Source organism: Tiliqua scincoides, chromosome 2 (genome assembly GCF_035046505.1).
Source record: "Tiliqua scincoides isolate rTilSci1 chromosome 2, rTilSci1.hap2, whole genome shotgun sequence".
Taxonomy (NCBI): Eukaryota; Metazoa; Chordata; class Lepidosauria; order Squamata; family Scincidae; genus Tiliqua; species Tiliqua scincoides.
In genome coordinates this window covers 144,140,771-144,156,957 of record NC_089822.1, presented here as the reverse complement: position 1 = coordinate 144,156,957, position 16,187 = coordinate 144,140,771, and the positions used below count along the sequence as shown (strand labels likewise).

Genomic DNA, 16,187 nt, shown 5'->3' with positions numbered 1-16,187 from the left:
ATGGGCTGCAGGCTATGAGTTCATGTGGGGGGCAGGGGACCAGACAGCTCAGGAGAGGAAGGTAAAAATCTTTAGGCTTCCTAGTCTCCAGTGGGTGGATTTATGCCAGCAATTTTGCTTCCATGTCAAAGGAGAGTCCTGGGGGAAGGTCTGGGCTGGGAAGGGGGAATAGAATCTTCAAAGGCCTACTTCCCACCCTGATCCACCCCACTGCTGAACTGCCCCTACACCTGAATTTACTGGTGATGATTTAGGTTTAGAAGGAGGTTTAGCAGGCCACTGTCACATGTGCATGGCCTCCAGCTGTTTGCCCAGGTGGCCATGGTCTGCTAAACTGTAGAGCAGCTTTCCCATCATTGGTCCTGGATTTACACTGATGGATCACAAGTTCCATCATCGTAAAACCAGAATAGGATTAGGCTGTTAGAGGCAAAAATATTGATTAATATTTTCGTGTCCATCAGGAAGATGCACATGCAAGATACATACACAGGTATCTGTAACTCAACTACAAAACATTGTTTGAAAAGCCACCATCAAATAACCTGCTTGAGAAATATTTGACATAAAAGCTTTTAAGTTTAAAATGGCTTAATTTCTACAAAAAGCTAACTTTTCTAGCCTTGATTTTAAGCACATGTTGAGCACTCTGCTGTTTAATTTAAAGTATGTAAGCATTCCTTTTTACTACAGTAGGAGCAATTCCTTGTTCTAAGCTTTCCCCCACCCACTTCTGATTCCAAAGTGAACTTTAAAGGAAAGGGACAAAGCTGCACTTGAACTCGTAAATCATTTTCCGAACTGGCACTTAAATTGGGTACTATATTTCCCACGTTTGTAAACATATGGAAAACCTTAACCAGCTAGAATGTATATTTGGCTTTAAAAATTTTGCTATGCCACATTATTCGGAAATCATCCGTTCATAACTAAAAGGCGTTCTTAGCATTGCTTGTGAAAATGGCAAAAATAATGAGCTAGGACCCCTTCTAGCCCCATCCATAATCACAAAATTGTTTCCTATTAAATGCACCACATTAAGAACTTCTCAGTGAAAACAAATTGAATAGAATCTCTGTAGGTTTTTGTGCAGCATATGATATGTTGTTGATGCTTAAAATAATGGGGAAACAAAAATGTACAAATTTTTTTTTAATATTTATGTAACATGTGAACATGAAAACCATGCTATATGTGTTTCAAAATATTTTGGACAATATAATAATAATCATTATTATTATTATTATTATTGTTATAAGGGCGTGATTCTTATCATGCATAAGAGTGAATAAAAGAGCATCAGAAAGACAGTAGCAAAAGTAATTATGAACAAACAAAATTAATTTTTCTCAGTAGGTATACTGACATACAGAAATATTGAATATATCAAAAAGGATAAAAATCTATAATATAATGATAAAATAATTCAAATAAGTGATAACTTAAAATACTGTTATGAATGAGGAATGTGCTTTCATGAGCTTAATTACATTGTCTGCTTTAACAAATCACCACTGATCTTTCAGATTAGTTCACAAGATCCAAATCTTCAAACCTGTTGAAAGTCCATTGGAGACGAATAAATCAATCTGTTCCAGTAGTTACCTAAAAAAATAAAACGTTCCCATCAGCCAAGATTTATCTTCTCTTGCTTGCAACACTGGAGCATGCACTACCAGACTCCTCCCCACTTCCAGAGATCAGTGTCCCACCTCACTGGGAGCCAAATTGATAAAAAGTGCTCTGAAGCTTCCTGATCAGTTTTGGTTACAGCACCATGGGATTGACTGACAGATACCTTTGTACTAAAAGGCAACAGGTGGGATCCGAAGGGCCATGTGTGTATTGGACATTTCAAGCCCTGCTCTTTCTCCCTGAAGCTTAAAGCCCCGAAAAGCTGGTCCTGAAATCTAGAGAACCTTCTAGAGCAGGGGTGTCAAACATAAGGCCCATGGGCTGAATGTGGCCCCCAGAAGCAATTTATCTGGCCCTCATAATTGGGCTCTCCTAGTGTGATAATTGAGCTCTGTCATATTTTGAAAATATGAACAAGATTTGCACATTTCCTCTTTTGTCATTTGCAGCTAATGAGTTTCTATGCGAGAACAAAGTGCTAATTTCTGGCCTTCATCTGTTTAATGACGTCTCTTCCTGCTAAATGATGCAACTTCCAGCTCTCAGCAGGTGCCACAAATGCTAACTTCGGCTCTATGTATAAAACAAGTTTGACACCCCTGTTCTAGAGTGCTATTTGACACAAAGGGCTGAAGCCCAAAAGAAAAACCAACGCAGTCCTCTGGAACTGCTTTCAGTGCGCGTCTTTGAACCTTGCACAATTCCATACCACACTTTGATAAGGATACACATTTATTCCTGCATTGCTATGGGCAACCATTCTGAGAGGACAAACTGGCTATCTGCATCACCATTGAGCAGTTTATTATTTTGAGTGCTTGCAGAAACAGACTTAGAAGTAAAACATACATATTGCACAGGACTCTTCTGTAACCCGAAGTCAGTGGGTGTTTATGCCTGGAAGGCGGTGGATCAGAATTGTGATCAAGCTGTTTCATGTGTGCTTCCTGTGGTCTGCAAAGTCATTTTTCAAAGCCTCTGCCTGCTCACTCCCTAATTCCTGGTTAACCAAGATCCAAGACAGAATCTGACATGGTAACCTCACACTGTTGCCATCAGTGTAATTTATAGGTTTCAGGAGTGTATGCACTAGCATGATAAACAGATAGGATATATTCCTACTTTCACACTATATTTACATCTACTTCAATTAAAACCATATTTGCATATCCTGTTGCCTTGCAGAAATGGTGAATTCCTCTGAGTGAGAAAAGGCTCAGTGACGTTACACTTGGAAGGTTCCTTGTACTCAATCACCCATGTGAATCACACTTTCAAGGGTACACAGTGCTCTTATGTTGCTGTTGCAACATTTTTGGACATTTATTTGTGATGTTGTAAACGTTTCAGTGCGACTTAAGTGGGTGAAGATCCGATGCTTTGAAGATACGATCTGTAATATTACAAATTGCATCATCCTCCTTTATCTTAAAACGCGGCGGCACCTCCACATACCTGCAGCTGTGTGTTGAGCCACTGTCTCGTCATGAATGCAGAGGCAAGGCCCAGGCTTGCAGTGCACCTGCAAGTCTTCTCACCTTGCTCTCACAGTTCTGGCTAAGCATGGCTGTGGAGGTGGGTGGACTTCTTACAGGTGTTGCCTTTACTACTGGGGTTATTTTCATGATACTTTACAAGTTCAGGGCCAGATGTGAAGTGGTAACAAAATGAGTGGAAGAGATCAGCTTACCTTCTGGTACGATACGTGTTCAATTCCTCTTGCAGAATGGATGCTCTTTTCTGCAGAAAATTTACCTAGAAAAGATAGCTGTCATGATAAAGGGGCTCCTGTCATATAAAAGACTAATGGTTATGCTTCCCAAAGGTACTCAATTATCTATTTATTATTTAAATCCTGTTTACAGCCCTATTACTGATTCCAAGAATCTACTACAGGTAGCCCTCACTATGAATACTGGCAAGGGAAGCAGCCTAAACACCTCCTCAGTCAGTCACACCTACTGAAAACACTTTCTCGGGCCTGTGTTCACATATTCAGTCTTTATTTTATGCAATGTCTTGAAATGATTCAAGACTGAGTTAAAAAAAAAAGCATTCTTAAACGTTAAAAGATGTTTACAAGGCATCAACAGTTGAATGAAGCATGGGTGTGCGAGAACCCATTCTCGTTGTTAACACTAACAAACCAGACAATATGTCCGACTTTGCCTTAAAAGGTCCTTTTGACAAAAGTGACTGGACTGTCCTCACTGCAGGTAAGTTATAAGCATTCTATAACAGTGCATTAGTGATGTGTGAGAAGAGCACACAAAGAAAACCCTGAAAGACTTGGGGAGGGGGAGGAGGCCAACATATTTTAAACATAAGCAAAGCTTTGTTTGAGAAGTGAATGTTTCCTATTTGTTCATTGTTAATGCTGCTTGGTTGGTACTTTTACCCAGCCAAGCCCTCTCATTCCACTGGAACAATTAATAACCCTGACAGGTGCAAGGATTCCACTGCTCTTTCTGTCTGATGTTTTTTGAAGCAGGAATTTCAACAATTTTCAAAGAGGAGGACACCTGTGCTTCAGAAGAGAGCCCTGCTTACTGAACAGTTTGTGGCTGGCTACTGTATTTCACTGCACAGGCAGCTGCCAGCTATGCTTTTCAGAGTTAACACCCACTTTCAGAAGTCTGGAGTGACTTCTTCTCCTTTGAAATGCTGTGCATGCTAACAGAAGCCCTGCAGGTGGAAATCAGATTTCATTTAAAAAAAACAAAACCCACACACAGACACTTTAAAAAAAAAACTCACTTCACTGAAAGGTGGGGATTTTTCAGGTGTCATCACTGGAATGTTTTGTACTAGGCATAATTATTAGGTAGGCCACACTTCTTATTAATGAGAAATAGGTTTCCCAGGTAAATCCTTAACCCTTCTGGTTTTCTTTCTTTCTTTTTTTATCAACAACACTGGCCGAAGATGGCTGTCAATGGAAATTCCTTTACACAAGCAACAGTAGCATCAAAAGTCGCTATATTACTTCCATCACCATCCCATCAAGAAGGAACATAGAATTCTTGTCTTATGGATATTTCATTATTCAATTAAAGCATTACACCACTAAAGGAAATATCTCACACACTGCATTTTTCTACAGTGAACTTATGCTTATATACTACAGACAAAGCCTCTCCTTAACAAAGGATATAACAGCAACCTGATTTCAAAAACCATCTCTTTACCAAAGACACCTGTGGCAAAAGAAAAGTTTTAACAGAAAGTTTCTTCATAAAGTAGAAACTCATTTAGAGTCTATTAGCTTAACCTCTTAATTGTGCTCTTGACAACTTCTGGCATTAAAGGAATTTAAGAGCAGTAAAACATTTCAAGTTTCTTGAAGCAGATCACAAATGGTTCTGCTCCAAGAGGAATTAGTACTTCACAGGACAGGAATGCTTGCTGTACTCTCAGCAATGGATTGAAAACTGCAACACCACTGAATTATATTCTGGCCCCTGTGCACCATCTTATATTCACCCAAATGTGCAGCAGCAGTCAGAGAATATAGGCACCGTTTTCCTATTCCACAAATGTAATTGCAATTATTTTTGTTTATTTTAGACATAAACCTCAGGCATATACCCTGGTGTTTATCCCCTGTCAGACTGCAGACAGTACGGGCAACTATTTTTAATAGTTGTCCTGATACTGCAAGGGCTATCAGCATTTTTAAAAGTTAACTGCATGCTCAATTACCCCAATTACTTAATGACTAACGGTTTTAAGGAGGTTTAGGGCCAAACTAGATGTGCATAGAAACACATCGTAACCAGGAATGCTTCTAGCCAGAAGCTCTTTTACTTTGCAAAAAACTGGGGAGTTGATCCCAATTGGGTCTGAGATGTGTAGACACCATTTTCATACCAAAAGATCTCCTTCCTGCCCTGTATGGAAATTTGTTCCCAAAGCAGCAACTTGAAAAATATTTTCACTTCAGCAGCAAACCACATTTTTGAGAGGGCTGATTTTCAGCTTGAAAACAGAAGGTTGGGGAATAGTAAACCTTCCCCAGGGCCCATGAGATGGATGTGCAGGGAGTACATCACACTTGGGCCTGGGGTCAAAAACAAGGTCCAGGAGTCAAAGGACGGGAGCTGGAAATATTCTGGAATCTCAGAAATGGTTTACATATATTGTGTGAAAGATAGTACTCACATTTTGTGTAAGCCTGTATTGTGTAAGCTCAACTATAAAACATAGTTTTATAGATCGTAATTCATAGAAATTATGATTCAGTGATTGTATGAAATTATGATGCAATTAAAATTTGGAGAAGGGAAGTGGCCCTAAAGAAACGTCGTACTCTCTAATAAATTCTTCTCCGAGGTCCTGACCTCCCCCTTCTCTTGGGTTAGCCCAGCACACCTGGATAGCACATGCTTGCAAGTATATCTAGTTTGGACCTTAAATGAGTCCAAGCAGAATAATTCAATTTCTTTAAATTTGATTATACTAGATATGCTGGGGCAAACATGCACTTACATTATCACCCACTGCAGGTGAAAAATAGGCTAGAACTCTACTGATGATAAAACTAAAACTAGAAACGTGTACAAGTGGTGGTCAAACTATGCTCTTGACACCAGCATGCCATTAAACCTATTTTCATTCATTCATTCATTCATTAATCAAGGCTGCAGACAGGATCCTGTGATTCTATTCTTTGTTCACTATAAACAGGAAAATATTAAGATTTTACCTGAGATTTCAGAGAAAGTATTGTGTCTTCAAGTTCTTGTCTTAAAGATGCTGGCATCAGACCTTTAAGTTTAGTTTCATATTCTTGCCGTATAGAAGTCATCTGAAACCAAAGAAAGCAAGACTTTACATACTAAAAAAGATGATTCAGCTGAGGTTAGCCAGGAGGTGTCACAGCTCAAGTTTCCCAGTTTGTACTCCAAGATCAGGGAATCTATACGCAGGGGAATGTGAACATATGAGAAAACAATTGTACTGCATTCCAGTAAACTGAAGAATCCATTAGTACAGTGCTTCTAATCTTTTTAGTGCTGCAATCCACTTTGTTGACTGCATTGTGTCCTAGAATGCCCTGCAGTTTCCAGGTAGCGCCCCCTAATGCCTTGTGGCTTCTGGGAAGTGACAACACATGACCCACTTAATTGGTTGTGTTGCATGCCAGAATGCCTTGAGCCTTCCGAGTAGCATTGGCACATGACCCACCAAAATTGGGTTGCAACCCACAGTGAAATCCACTGAATTAGTACTCTTTTTTTGAATTAAATACCTAGTATTCCCTTACAACTCACCTCTTTACTTTTCTTGGATTATCTAGAGATACCTTCAACTTGTTTGCGAAATCTTAACTCGTGGCAGCAAAATTGTGACAGAGCTGCTGGCAACTGATATTTATGCATCTCTCTTCTCTGAAGCCTTCATTCTCTCTGTATCTTCTCCAGAATTAAACCTCACAAACTGAACAAATGATCGTAGAAGCTGTCTTATTCAGCCCATGTACAGAGGCACTTCCTGTTCCTACTCATTCCTCCCTGTTTATTCATTCAACACTGAAGCTGCAGTTTTTGCCAGGTCTGGTGCATATGCTGATTTTGGTCCCATTCTTCACACAGCAAAGATGAAGCAGCAGTTTTGAATTGAAAAATACCCCGTTTTACAGAAGAGTTACAAGAAAGGTTTTATTGTGCGTGCTATTTTGCTCCTGGATTTGGTCATTTGTCTGCATCTGGAATATTGCTGGATTTCTTTTCAACAACAACAACAACAGTATTTATATACCGCTTTTCAACAAAAAGTTCACAAAGCGGTTTACAGAGAAAATCAAATATCTAATATCTAATGGCTCCCTGTCCCAAAAGGGCTCACAATCTAAAAAGATGCAACACCAGCAGACAGCCACTAGAAAAGACACTGCTGGGGTGAGGTGGGCCAGTTACTCTCCCCCTGCTAAATAAAAGAGGAGCACCCACTTGAAAAAGTGCCTCTTAACCAGTTAGCAGGGGCCAAACCAGTTTTCAGTTCCATTAGGGTTCTTTAGCTGAGTAATAGGAACCCAAGTAGCTAATGGCCTGACAATACCCAACTTAGTAGTTTAAAGAAGCCAATTATTTTTACCCTACAATTGATGTTTCTGCATGGTTCATTTTCCAATCATATTAACAGCAGCTAAGCCAAAAAAATTGGCCTGCTATGTTTCTTCCTAATGATACTCAAAGTGAATAAAAGCAAAAACTCTCTCTTGAGGAAGATTATTATTATTATTATTATTATTATTATTATTATTATTATTATTATTATTATTATTATAGCAAATGGAGGCTTATGGTACATTAATAGATGCTCCTTGCTTCTGTCAGCAAAGTAAGAACTAAGAAAGGCTTCATGAGACTATCGACGAGTTCCAACTTGATTTGGAATAATATTCTGAGCATTTTCAAGAGTCTGTGGTCTTTCCACAAAGGTGAGAATGAATATCATAGAAACAGAAAGCAATTAAAAGGATGGCTTTTGCTGGGGCATGGGGAGAACTAGTGCTAGAGACAAAACCGACCTGCTAAGACATTCTGTTCTCCTGTGTAATTCTGAGTTGTTTCAGTGCAACAACTCACCTGCAGAAAACCCATTAGCATAAAAAAGCCATTACTAGTGATGGAGGAGAAAAGTTCTGGCCTGCAGGCCTTGTGTTTTCTATGGGATAAACTAGTCTATAGCAGGGGTCGGCAACCTTAAACATTCAAAGAGCCATTTGGACCCGTTTTCTGGAGAAAAGAAAACCTTGGGAGCCACAAAACCCTTTTGATATCTAAAATGAAGATAACACTGCATATATAGTTTTTTTTACCTTTATGATCTGCTGCAAGCTCCCCTTCCTGTGCTAAGCAGACAATATACTTATTGTCAAGATAGATATATCTTGACTGAGGGCCCAATCCTATCTAACTTTCCAGCACTGATGCAGCCCAGATGTAAGGAAACAAATGTTCCCATACCTTGAGGAGGCCTCTGTGACTGACTCCCCACTACAAGATGCAGTGCATGCCCCATTAGAATGGCTGCACCGACACTGGAAAACTGGATAGGATTGGGCCCTGAGACGGCACTCTGAGGCACACACAGGGTGACCAGATGTCATAACAATAAAAGAGGACAAGTCATCCCAAAATGTAGGACATTGAAGAAAAATGTAGGACCACAAAATAGAAGCTTAAAACACTCATCTATATTGATTGTACAAATTGATGGTAAGGTCACACCTGGAGAATTGTGTCCAGTTCTGGTCGCTGCATCTCAAAAAAGACATAGTGGAAATGGAAAAGGTGCAAAAGAGAGCGACTAAGATGATTAGGGGCTGGGGCACCTTCCTTATGAGGAAAGGCTACAGCATTTGGGCCTCTTCAGCCTAGAAAAGAGACGCCTGAGGGGGGACATAATTGAGACATACAAAATTATGTAGGGGATGGACAGAGTGGATAGGGAGATGCTCTTTACACATAACACCAGAACCAGGGGACATCCACTAAAATTGAGTGTTGGGAGAGTTAGAACAGACAAAAGAAAATATTTCTTTACTCAGCGTGTGGTCAGTCTGTGGAACTCCTTGCCACAGGATGTGGTGATGGCATCTAGCCTGGACGCCTTTAAAAGGGAATTGGATAAGTTTTTGGAGGAAAAATCCATTACGGGGTACAAGCCATGATGTGTATGTGCAACCTCCTGATTTTAGAAATGGGTTATGTCAGAATGCCAGATGCAAGGGAGGGCACCAGGATGAGGTCTCTTGTTATCTGGTGTGCTCCCTGGGGCATTTGGTGGGCCGCTGTGAGATACAGGAAGCTGGACTAGATGGGCCTATGGCCTGATCCAATGGGGCTGTTCTTATGTTCTTATGCAGGGCTTTTTTTCTAATGGAACGCGGGGGGACGGAGTTCTGGCACCTTTTTGCAGGGGCCCCTCCCCTTCAGAGGCATTCCAGGAGGGCGGGGAGCAAAACAGAGGTCGAATAGACAGGCACAGGATTGTACTCTAAGGCTGCCATCCTATCCACAGTAAGCCCCATTCACTAAAGTGGACTTCTGAGTAGACATGCATAGGATTGGGCTCTTAGGCTGCAATCCTAGGCACTTTCCTGGGAGTAAGCTCCATTGACTAGAACGAGACTTACTTCAATGTAGACATATCTAGGATTGGGCTCTTAATCCTGGCAGAGATATATATCTGTACCCGTTTTCACATGCTAAGGGCAGGTGAAAAGGGATTCTACGTGTGTACAACATGCTGTCCAGCCTTGCCAGAGATCTTCCTCGTCCTTCCCCCACAAGCATGCTCTCCGCCAGCCAGCGTTTGCAGCTCCTCTCCAGCAATGCAAAGCAGTTGCTCAGGGCAGCAGAGAACATACAATTGCATGCCAAGCACCTTCCCAATGGTTGGCAATGGTTGGCAACCTTCAGTCTCGAAAGACTATGGTATAAGCCTACAGCACCCAGTATTCCCAGGCGGTCTCCCATCCAAGTACTAACCAGGCCTGACCTTGCTTAGCTTCCAAGATCAGATGAGATCGGGCATGTGCAGGGTAACAGTTGCTGTCCCAAAGACACAGAGTATTCTGATACCTGAATTAAACCATATTTAATCGCTTGTTTGCAAAAGTAGCTGTTTCTATGTGCACCTAAGGACCCCTCTCATGTAAGAATTCCTTTTTTGTTCTTACTCCCACAGTTGCTTAGAGTAATTTTACTACATGGAACTCATGTAAGCCATTTTTTGGAATCCATTCACTGCTTCCTCTCCTCGAAGTAGTGCCACACTACATACTACATGCTACAAGTGCACCTGTACAGTATTTTTCCCCGTGTGTAGAAAAAGTAGCTAGGGGGAAGGGGATGTGGAGATTGACAGCCCAATCCTATGCATGTCTACTCAGAAGTAAGTTCATCTTTAGGGGGGGAAGCACATAAAAATATTTTATTTCTCCAATAAAAAATTGTTTATAAATAAATAAATAAATAAATAAATAAATAAATAAATAAAAGATTAACAAGTTGTGAGTTCCTGCACCTTTTTTTCCACAAAAAAAGCACTGTTCTTATGATTATATATTGATCAATATATAGATTATATATTTTTTATATATTGTATTATTGATCTCATGTGCCTAATTTAAAATTACTTATTATTGAATTTAAAACTGTATTACATATAATTTATTGATTACAAGAGGGGATGCATTGCCTGCTCACAGGGAAAAGCAGGACATTTAAGTTCTTTTCCAGGACATGGGGCTAAAAAATAGGACATGTCCTGGAAAAAGAGGACCTCTGGTCACCCTGGGCACACACTGGGACGGTGCATGCTAAGACGGCACCCTTGAATTTAGCACTCTTCATTTTCCCCAGGTCAACCCCCATCTTTCTTGCTCCTGAAAGAGCACCCCTTTCTAAGACTCCCACAGCCCCATCTCTGCCTCCTGCTCCCCATGGCACCCCAGAAAAGCAAGGTAAAGATGGAGTTACACAGGCAGCCCTTCCACAGCCTCCCTCTTCCCCACCCACCCACCCTTGCAAAGTCAACACTCCTCCCCTCTCCCACTGCTCTGCCTCACCTATTGCCCTACAAGACAAAAGTGAGGTTATCCCCATTGCCTCACTGTGCCAAGCCCCACCTCACAGCTGTGTGCACAGGAGATGCCCACAAGGGGACTGCAGGCGCCTTCTGCCCTCTCCTGGGAGCTGCCCCTGCCTCCCCCCACCCAGGAAGCCCTGCCTGGGCTCCCCCTCCTGCCTCTGCGCCCCCCACCGACCCCCCACTGGAAGCCCACCCGCCTGGCGCCCCCACCCCTTGCCAGCCACACTCAGGGTGGCAGGAAGCCAGGAGGGGAGCCTGGCTGCTGTCAGCCACACTCACCATATGCACGACGTAGAGGGCACACAGCGCATTACGGGAGCAGGCGAAGCCCCAGCACACCATCTTCCCAGGCAGGAGCGGCCAAGCCCCCCTTTCCCTCCCCCGCAGCACAAAACAATCTCCCGCTCCCCCCAAGGGGAAAGCAGCAGCAGCCCGTCCTGCCCCTTTAAATCCCAGCCTGCAGGAGCCAGAGCAGATGGCTGAAAGAGTGCATGCGGCTCTAAAAACACAGGTTGCTGATCCCAGGTCTATAGTCATAATGGAAGCAAGCTCTCAAGAGAGAAGTTCTTCTCCAGGCTTAGATATTCAGAGCAGAATGTAAAAATAAACAGGAAACTTGTTCAGATCTATTGTGACATGACAAAAATTAAGTGCTTTGTCAAAACTAAAGAAAAGCCTACTTTAAAATGTTGCTTTTTACTGTGGTCACCTAAGCATGAAAAGCAGCACGTAATTCAAAATTTTCTTTCCAATGTTTTTAGAGACTAGCTGGTTCTGCAGAAGGTACAGTCTCATCTGCTCCATTTTTCTCCTTCTGTGTGACAAGTGCTCTCTCTCTCTCTCTCTCTCTCTCTCTCTCTCATCTATCACTGTCCTGGCTTGCAAGATTTTTAACAAGCTCCTGAACAAATAACTATATAACGTCTTCAGTTAGATCTAAAGAGACTTCATTCATCAATACTGTATATCTTTGTCAACAACTAAGAAATATTTCAAGATGGATCTAAAGCTCATAAACAGACTCGATTAAAGTAATCTTTGGAACAGGCTTTTCAACATCAGGTTCAAAGTGAACGTTTGGAAACAGCTGAAGTTATAATTTTCTAATTACCTTTACTACTTTTCTCCTTTTAATTTACCATTTCATGACTGGGGAAATTCTTTTAGGTTGTGGTACACAATGCCAGCCTGTATTCATTTTTGTTTTTCTACCACATCTTTGTGCATTGCCTGTATACATTTGAATCTTTATTTGCAAATTTCAAGAATATGATTTTGAATTAACTGGATCTCCATATAATTGTGCCAAGTAATATTATAGTAAAAGCTGCCATTGGTAACTGATAAGTCAGTGGTGGTAGGAGGGTGGAATGTGTGACAGGGGCAGGGGGGGATGTGTACTAGCATGTGTGACCTGTACTCCTCATGTCCCAACATGCCTTCTTTCTCTCCTCCAGCCAGCTCAAGAGATCGGACAGGGCCAAAGAGACCCATCAGCAAGTAGAAGGCTTACCTGAAGGTAAGGGAAAATATTTCCCTTTCCTTTCTCCCAAGTCTCCTGAACTGTCCATTCTCTTGGATGCATCATGGGGGGGGGGAGGGGAAGGATAGGACCGAGGTGTAACATGCGCATTTTGGGTATACATCTCAGTCTGTATCCTGAAAGTAAAGAAGCACAGATGGATTGCATCTGGACTTGGGGGCACACCTGATGAACCTCCATGGTCTTTTAGTGAGCTCCATGGCTGAGGAGGCAGGGAGAGCAGGAGTCTCTGTTGGAAGGAAGAGAACTGCCTAGTTCCAAGGTTCCTCCCACGGAATGACCTCTAGCCGCTCCCCCCAGTTTGGTGCTCATTGTATTTGCACTCAGGACACCTGCCTTACTAATGGAGGAAGATTCACACTAGAAAAAAAAATTAAACAGGGCGACAGTGCAAGATATAGCTTCTCAAAAGTACAGGTACAGCCTATTTATCTGCGTTAGTTCCATTCCATGATTCGGCGTGATTAACAAAAAATGTGTTGTGCTAAATCCCACAGAGTTACGCAAATATAGCCTGCACCCTGACACTTCCGGATGGAAGGAAACTAAGGTAGCTGTTATCAATCCCCTCCCCTCCCCCTCCTTCCCCTTTCACAGGTGGGATCCTGAGCTTGCTTGGGAGTCCTCTGTGTCCCAGGCAGCCTCCCAACAGCACTGCAGGTTCTCCTCCTCCTCTTCACTGCTGCCGCTCCTGCAGCCCTCCCTGGCCGCAGCCATCATGGAAACTCCTCTGCCCCAGAGCATTCTGGGACCTGTTGTCCTGCTCTCTGCTCACCCTCACCTGTCTCTCCAAGGCTCGGCAAACACTCCTGGGGTTTTTTAAAGCAATTCCCTCTGTTGCTACTGCACCTGCCTCTGTATGTGTGTGTGTGTGTGAGTGTGAATGAGTGAGTGAGTGAGTGAGTGAGTGAGTGAGTGAGTGAGAGAGAGAGCGAGAGAGAGAGCTCCACCTTGCTGTACGTGTTCTGGCTACAGAAGTTTTTGGTCCCCACTTCCCCTCTTCAGCTGGCTCAGGGGCTCCAGGAATGTTACTGTTCCTTTGCAAGGGCAGCCTCTTCCAGGGCTCCAGGGCTATTTCCCTGCCTGGGCGAGGCAGAGCCTTTTTGCAGTGTTTTGGGCTGCCTGGAAACGGGTTGAGATGCCAGCTCAGGGCAAAGGAGGCAAAGGTGTGTGTGACTTTCAGTACCCCCATCCCATTCGAGTTGAGACAAATCTGCAGATAAAAAAATCCATGGATAAATAGGCTGCACCTGTATGGCTGCACATGCATTTCATGAATTCTTGTTTTGATCTGCACAATACTGTCTATCATGGTTCATAGGAAAAGGCCCATGAGACACACATTAGAAAGTGCAAACCTAACACAACACATCCCCCCATAATTCACTATATTTTAAAAAAGTGTTCTGAACATCCAACATGGAAGTAAATGTACTTCTACAGAGAAGATGAGGGAAACATTGAAATATTTGATAAAACAAGGGAGACAAACTAGATATGCAAACTGCAATACTCATTCCCATTGCATTGATTAGGAAAACAGACTCTAGTAGATTTAGAATACATTCCTGTTTGATGAGGGGGAAATGGATAAAACGGACAGACTAAACAAAATATTTGAGCATTACTGCATTCCGAAGTGGAATGGTACAGTAGAGATCCAATGATTTTCAAAAATGCAAAAGGGGCAAAACATCTCATTTGATAATTAACCTATGTATTCTGACACACAAAAACCACAACAGGTTTCAACAATTCTGTACATAGGTATTCTACACAGAAATGATGATTTCAAATGATTAGCCATTTTCAATCAACTGCTACCGGTGTGCCATTTCACTGTGCCCACAAGTGTGTTTATCAGCTTCAGAAATCCATCTCAGCAATCTTTATCACAATCATTCATAAGAAGGATTTATTTCCATGAGATTTATTAACACCAAAGCACATGAAGTCTCAATGGCACATACTGAACCACAATGAATTTTGGAAATAACATGGAATTAAATGAAAAACAGTAGCAAGGATTGGTAATCAACATGTCACAATGCAACCCCCCCCCCCCCCCAAAAAAAACCCCTTAATGCAGAGTTTTTTTTATGTATTAATGCTACAAGTTTCTGGGTTTTTTTAGCCATGTCACGTTGCCTGCCTGCCTCCCTTCCACCTCTGCTTGTTTTAAATAAATAGGATGACTTGAGTCACAGTATTCACTGAATGGGGTTCGGCTGCAGCAGCTGTGCAGTTCTTTTGCCAACCAGATGAACAAACGCTGAATACTGGATTGAACAGTAATTTGGCAGTTTACTTCAAAGAGAAAATGAAACTTTGGAAGTTTGTTCAGCAGTGTGTTTGAGGTAGTCAAGGCAAAACAAACACAGTTTTAAGCTGAGGCTTCTTTCTGGTTTCAGCTCCTTTCATTAAAAGTACATGTATCTGTTCCTGCAAAACTATTATCAAATTTGTGACTACTGTTCGGTAACTCATTAGTACACTGTAGAGATTACTCCTTGCATTTAATTAGCCCCCTAAAGAATGCCAGGCACCATACTGGAGTCCCTGCTTGGGTTACATACTCTAGAGCCAAATTAGACTTTCAAAAGTAGCATGTAATATAGTCCTCACAAAATGGTACCATTTTAGGCTGCAAGCCTCTGTGTAGAAAACTGAGGGAGAGAGGGAGAGAGAGGTCCTAGGCTAGCTTCCTTCCTAATGGGCCAGTTTTCTACACAGAGACATTTGGATGTTGAGGAGTGCTCAAAGATACAGTCCTTCATCTGCAGCGCAACATGGTACAGCAAGCGATCATGCATAAACTAATAAGTAGCAAGTTTGAGGTAGGGAGAGCTGGATGACAGTGTAAGTGCACATCTCTCTGTAGCTGTCCCTTACACCTGGAATTGTCTCTCAAAATGTCTCTGTGATGCCATTTCTCTTGCATTCTTCAAATTTAGTCTCAAAATCCACCTCTTCTGAGAAGTCTTTCTTTGACACAATGCCCTCACCCCCACACCCTACTGTAGCTAAATATAAGTACGTGTAACTGAAATAATCATACTCTCCTCTCTTGTTTAACCTCTCAATTTCCCTCCCCTTCCTCTGTTGTCACCCTTGTCAATTTCTAGATTGCAATCCTTTTGGGGCAGGGAGCTGCCCTTAATTCACTGCAAAGCACCATGTACTTGGATGGTGCTATATAAATAACAACAACTTCATAGAACAGTGGTTCTCACTCATTTAGCACTGGGACCTGCTTTTTACAATGAGAATCTGTCAGGAACCTCTGGAAGTGACATCATGACCGGAAGTGACATCATCAAGCAGAAATTTTTTTTAACAATCCTAGGCTGCAATCCTACCCTCACTTACCTAGGAGTATGAACATCAGTAGAGATATCTCAACACC

The 16,187-nt window shown here is 42.1% G+C and overlaps 1 protein-coding gene and 1 pseudogene across 3 annotated transcripts in view; both read right to left on the bottom strand.

Moving 5' to 3' along the window:
- Nucleotides 1-1,431: 1,431 nt before the first annotated feature.
- The window catches only part of CEP112 (centrosomal protein 112), a 362,246-nt gene continuing 347,490 nt past the window's right edge, over nt 1,432-16,187 (bottom strand). For 2 of the 3 annotated variants that reach the window (XM_066615053.1, XM_066615055.1), the window contains exons 25-26: nt 6,341-6,442; nt 3,322-3,390 (exon numbers count right to left, since the gene is read on the bottom strand). In XM_066615053.1, the coding sequence (XP_066471150.1) occupies nt 3,322-3,390; nt 6,341-6,442 (171 nt within the window). Of the gene's footprint in view, nt 1,606-3,321; nt 3,391-6,340; nt 6,443-16,187 lie in introns of those variants that run through there. The other variant, XM_066615054.1, reaches the window with a different exon arrangement.
- LOC136642617 (5S ribosomal RNA) lies at nt 10,085-10,201 on the bottom strand (annotated as a pseudogene).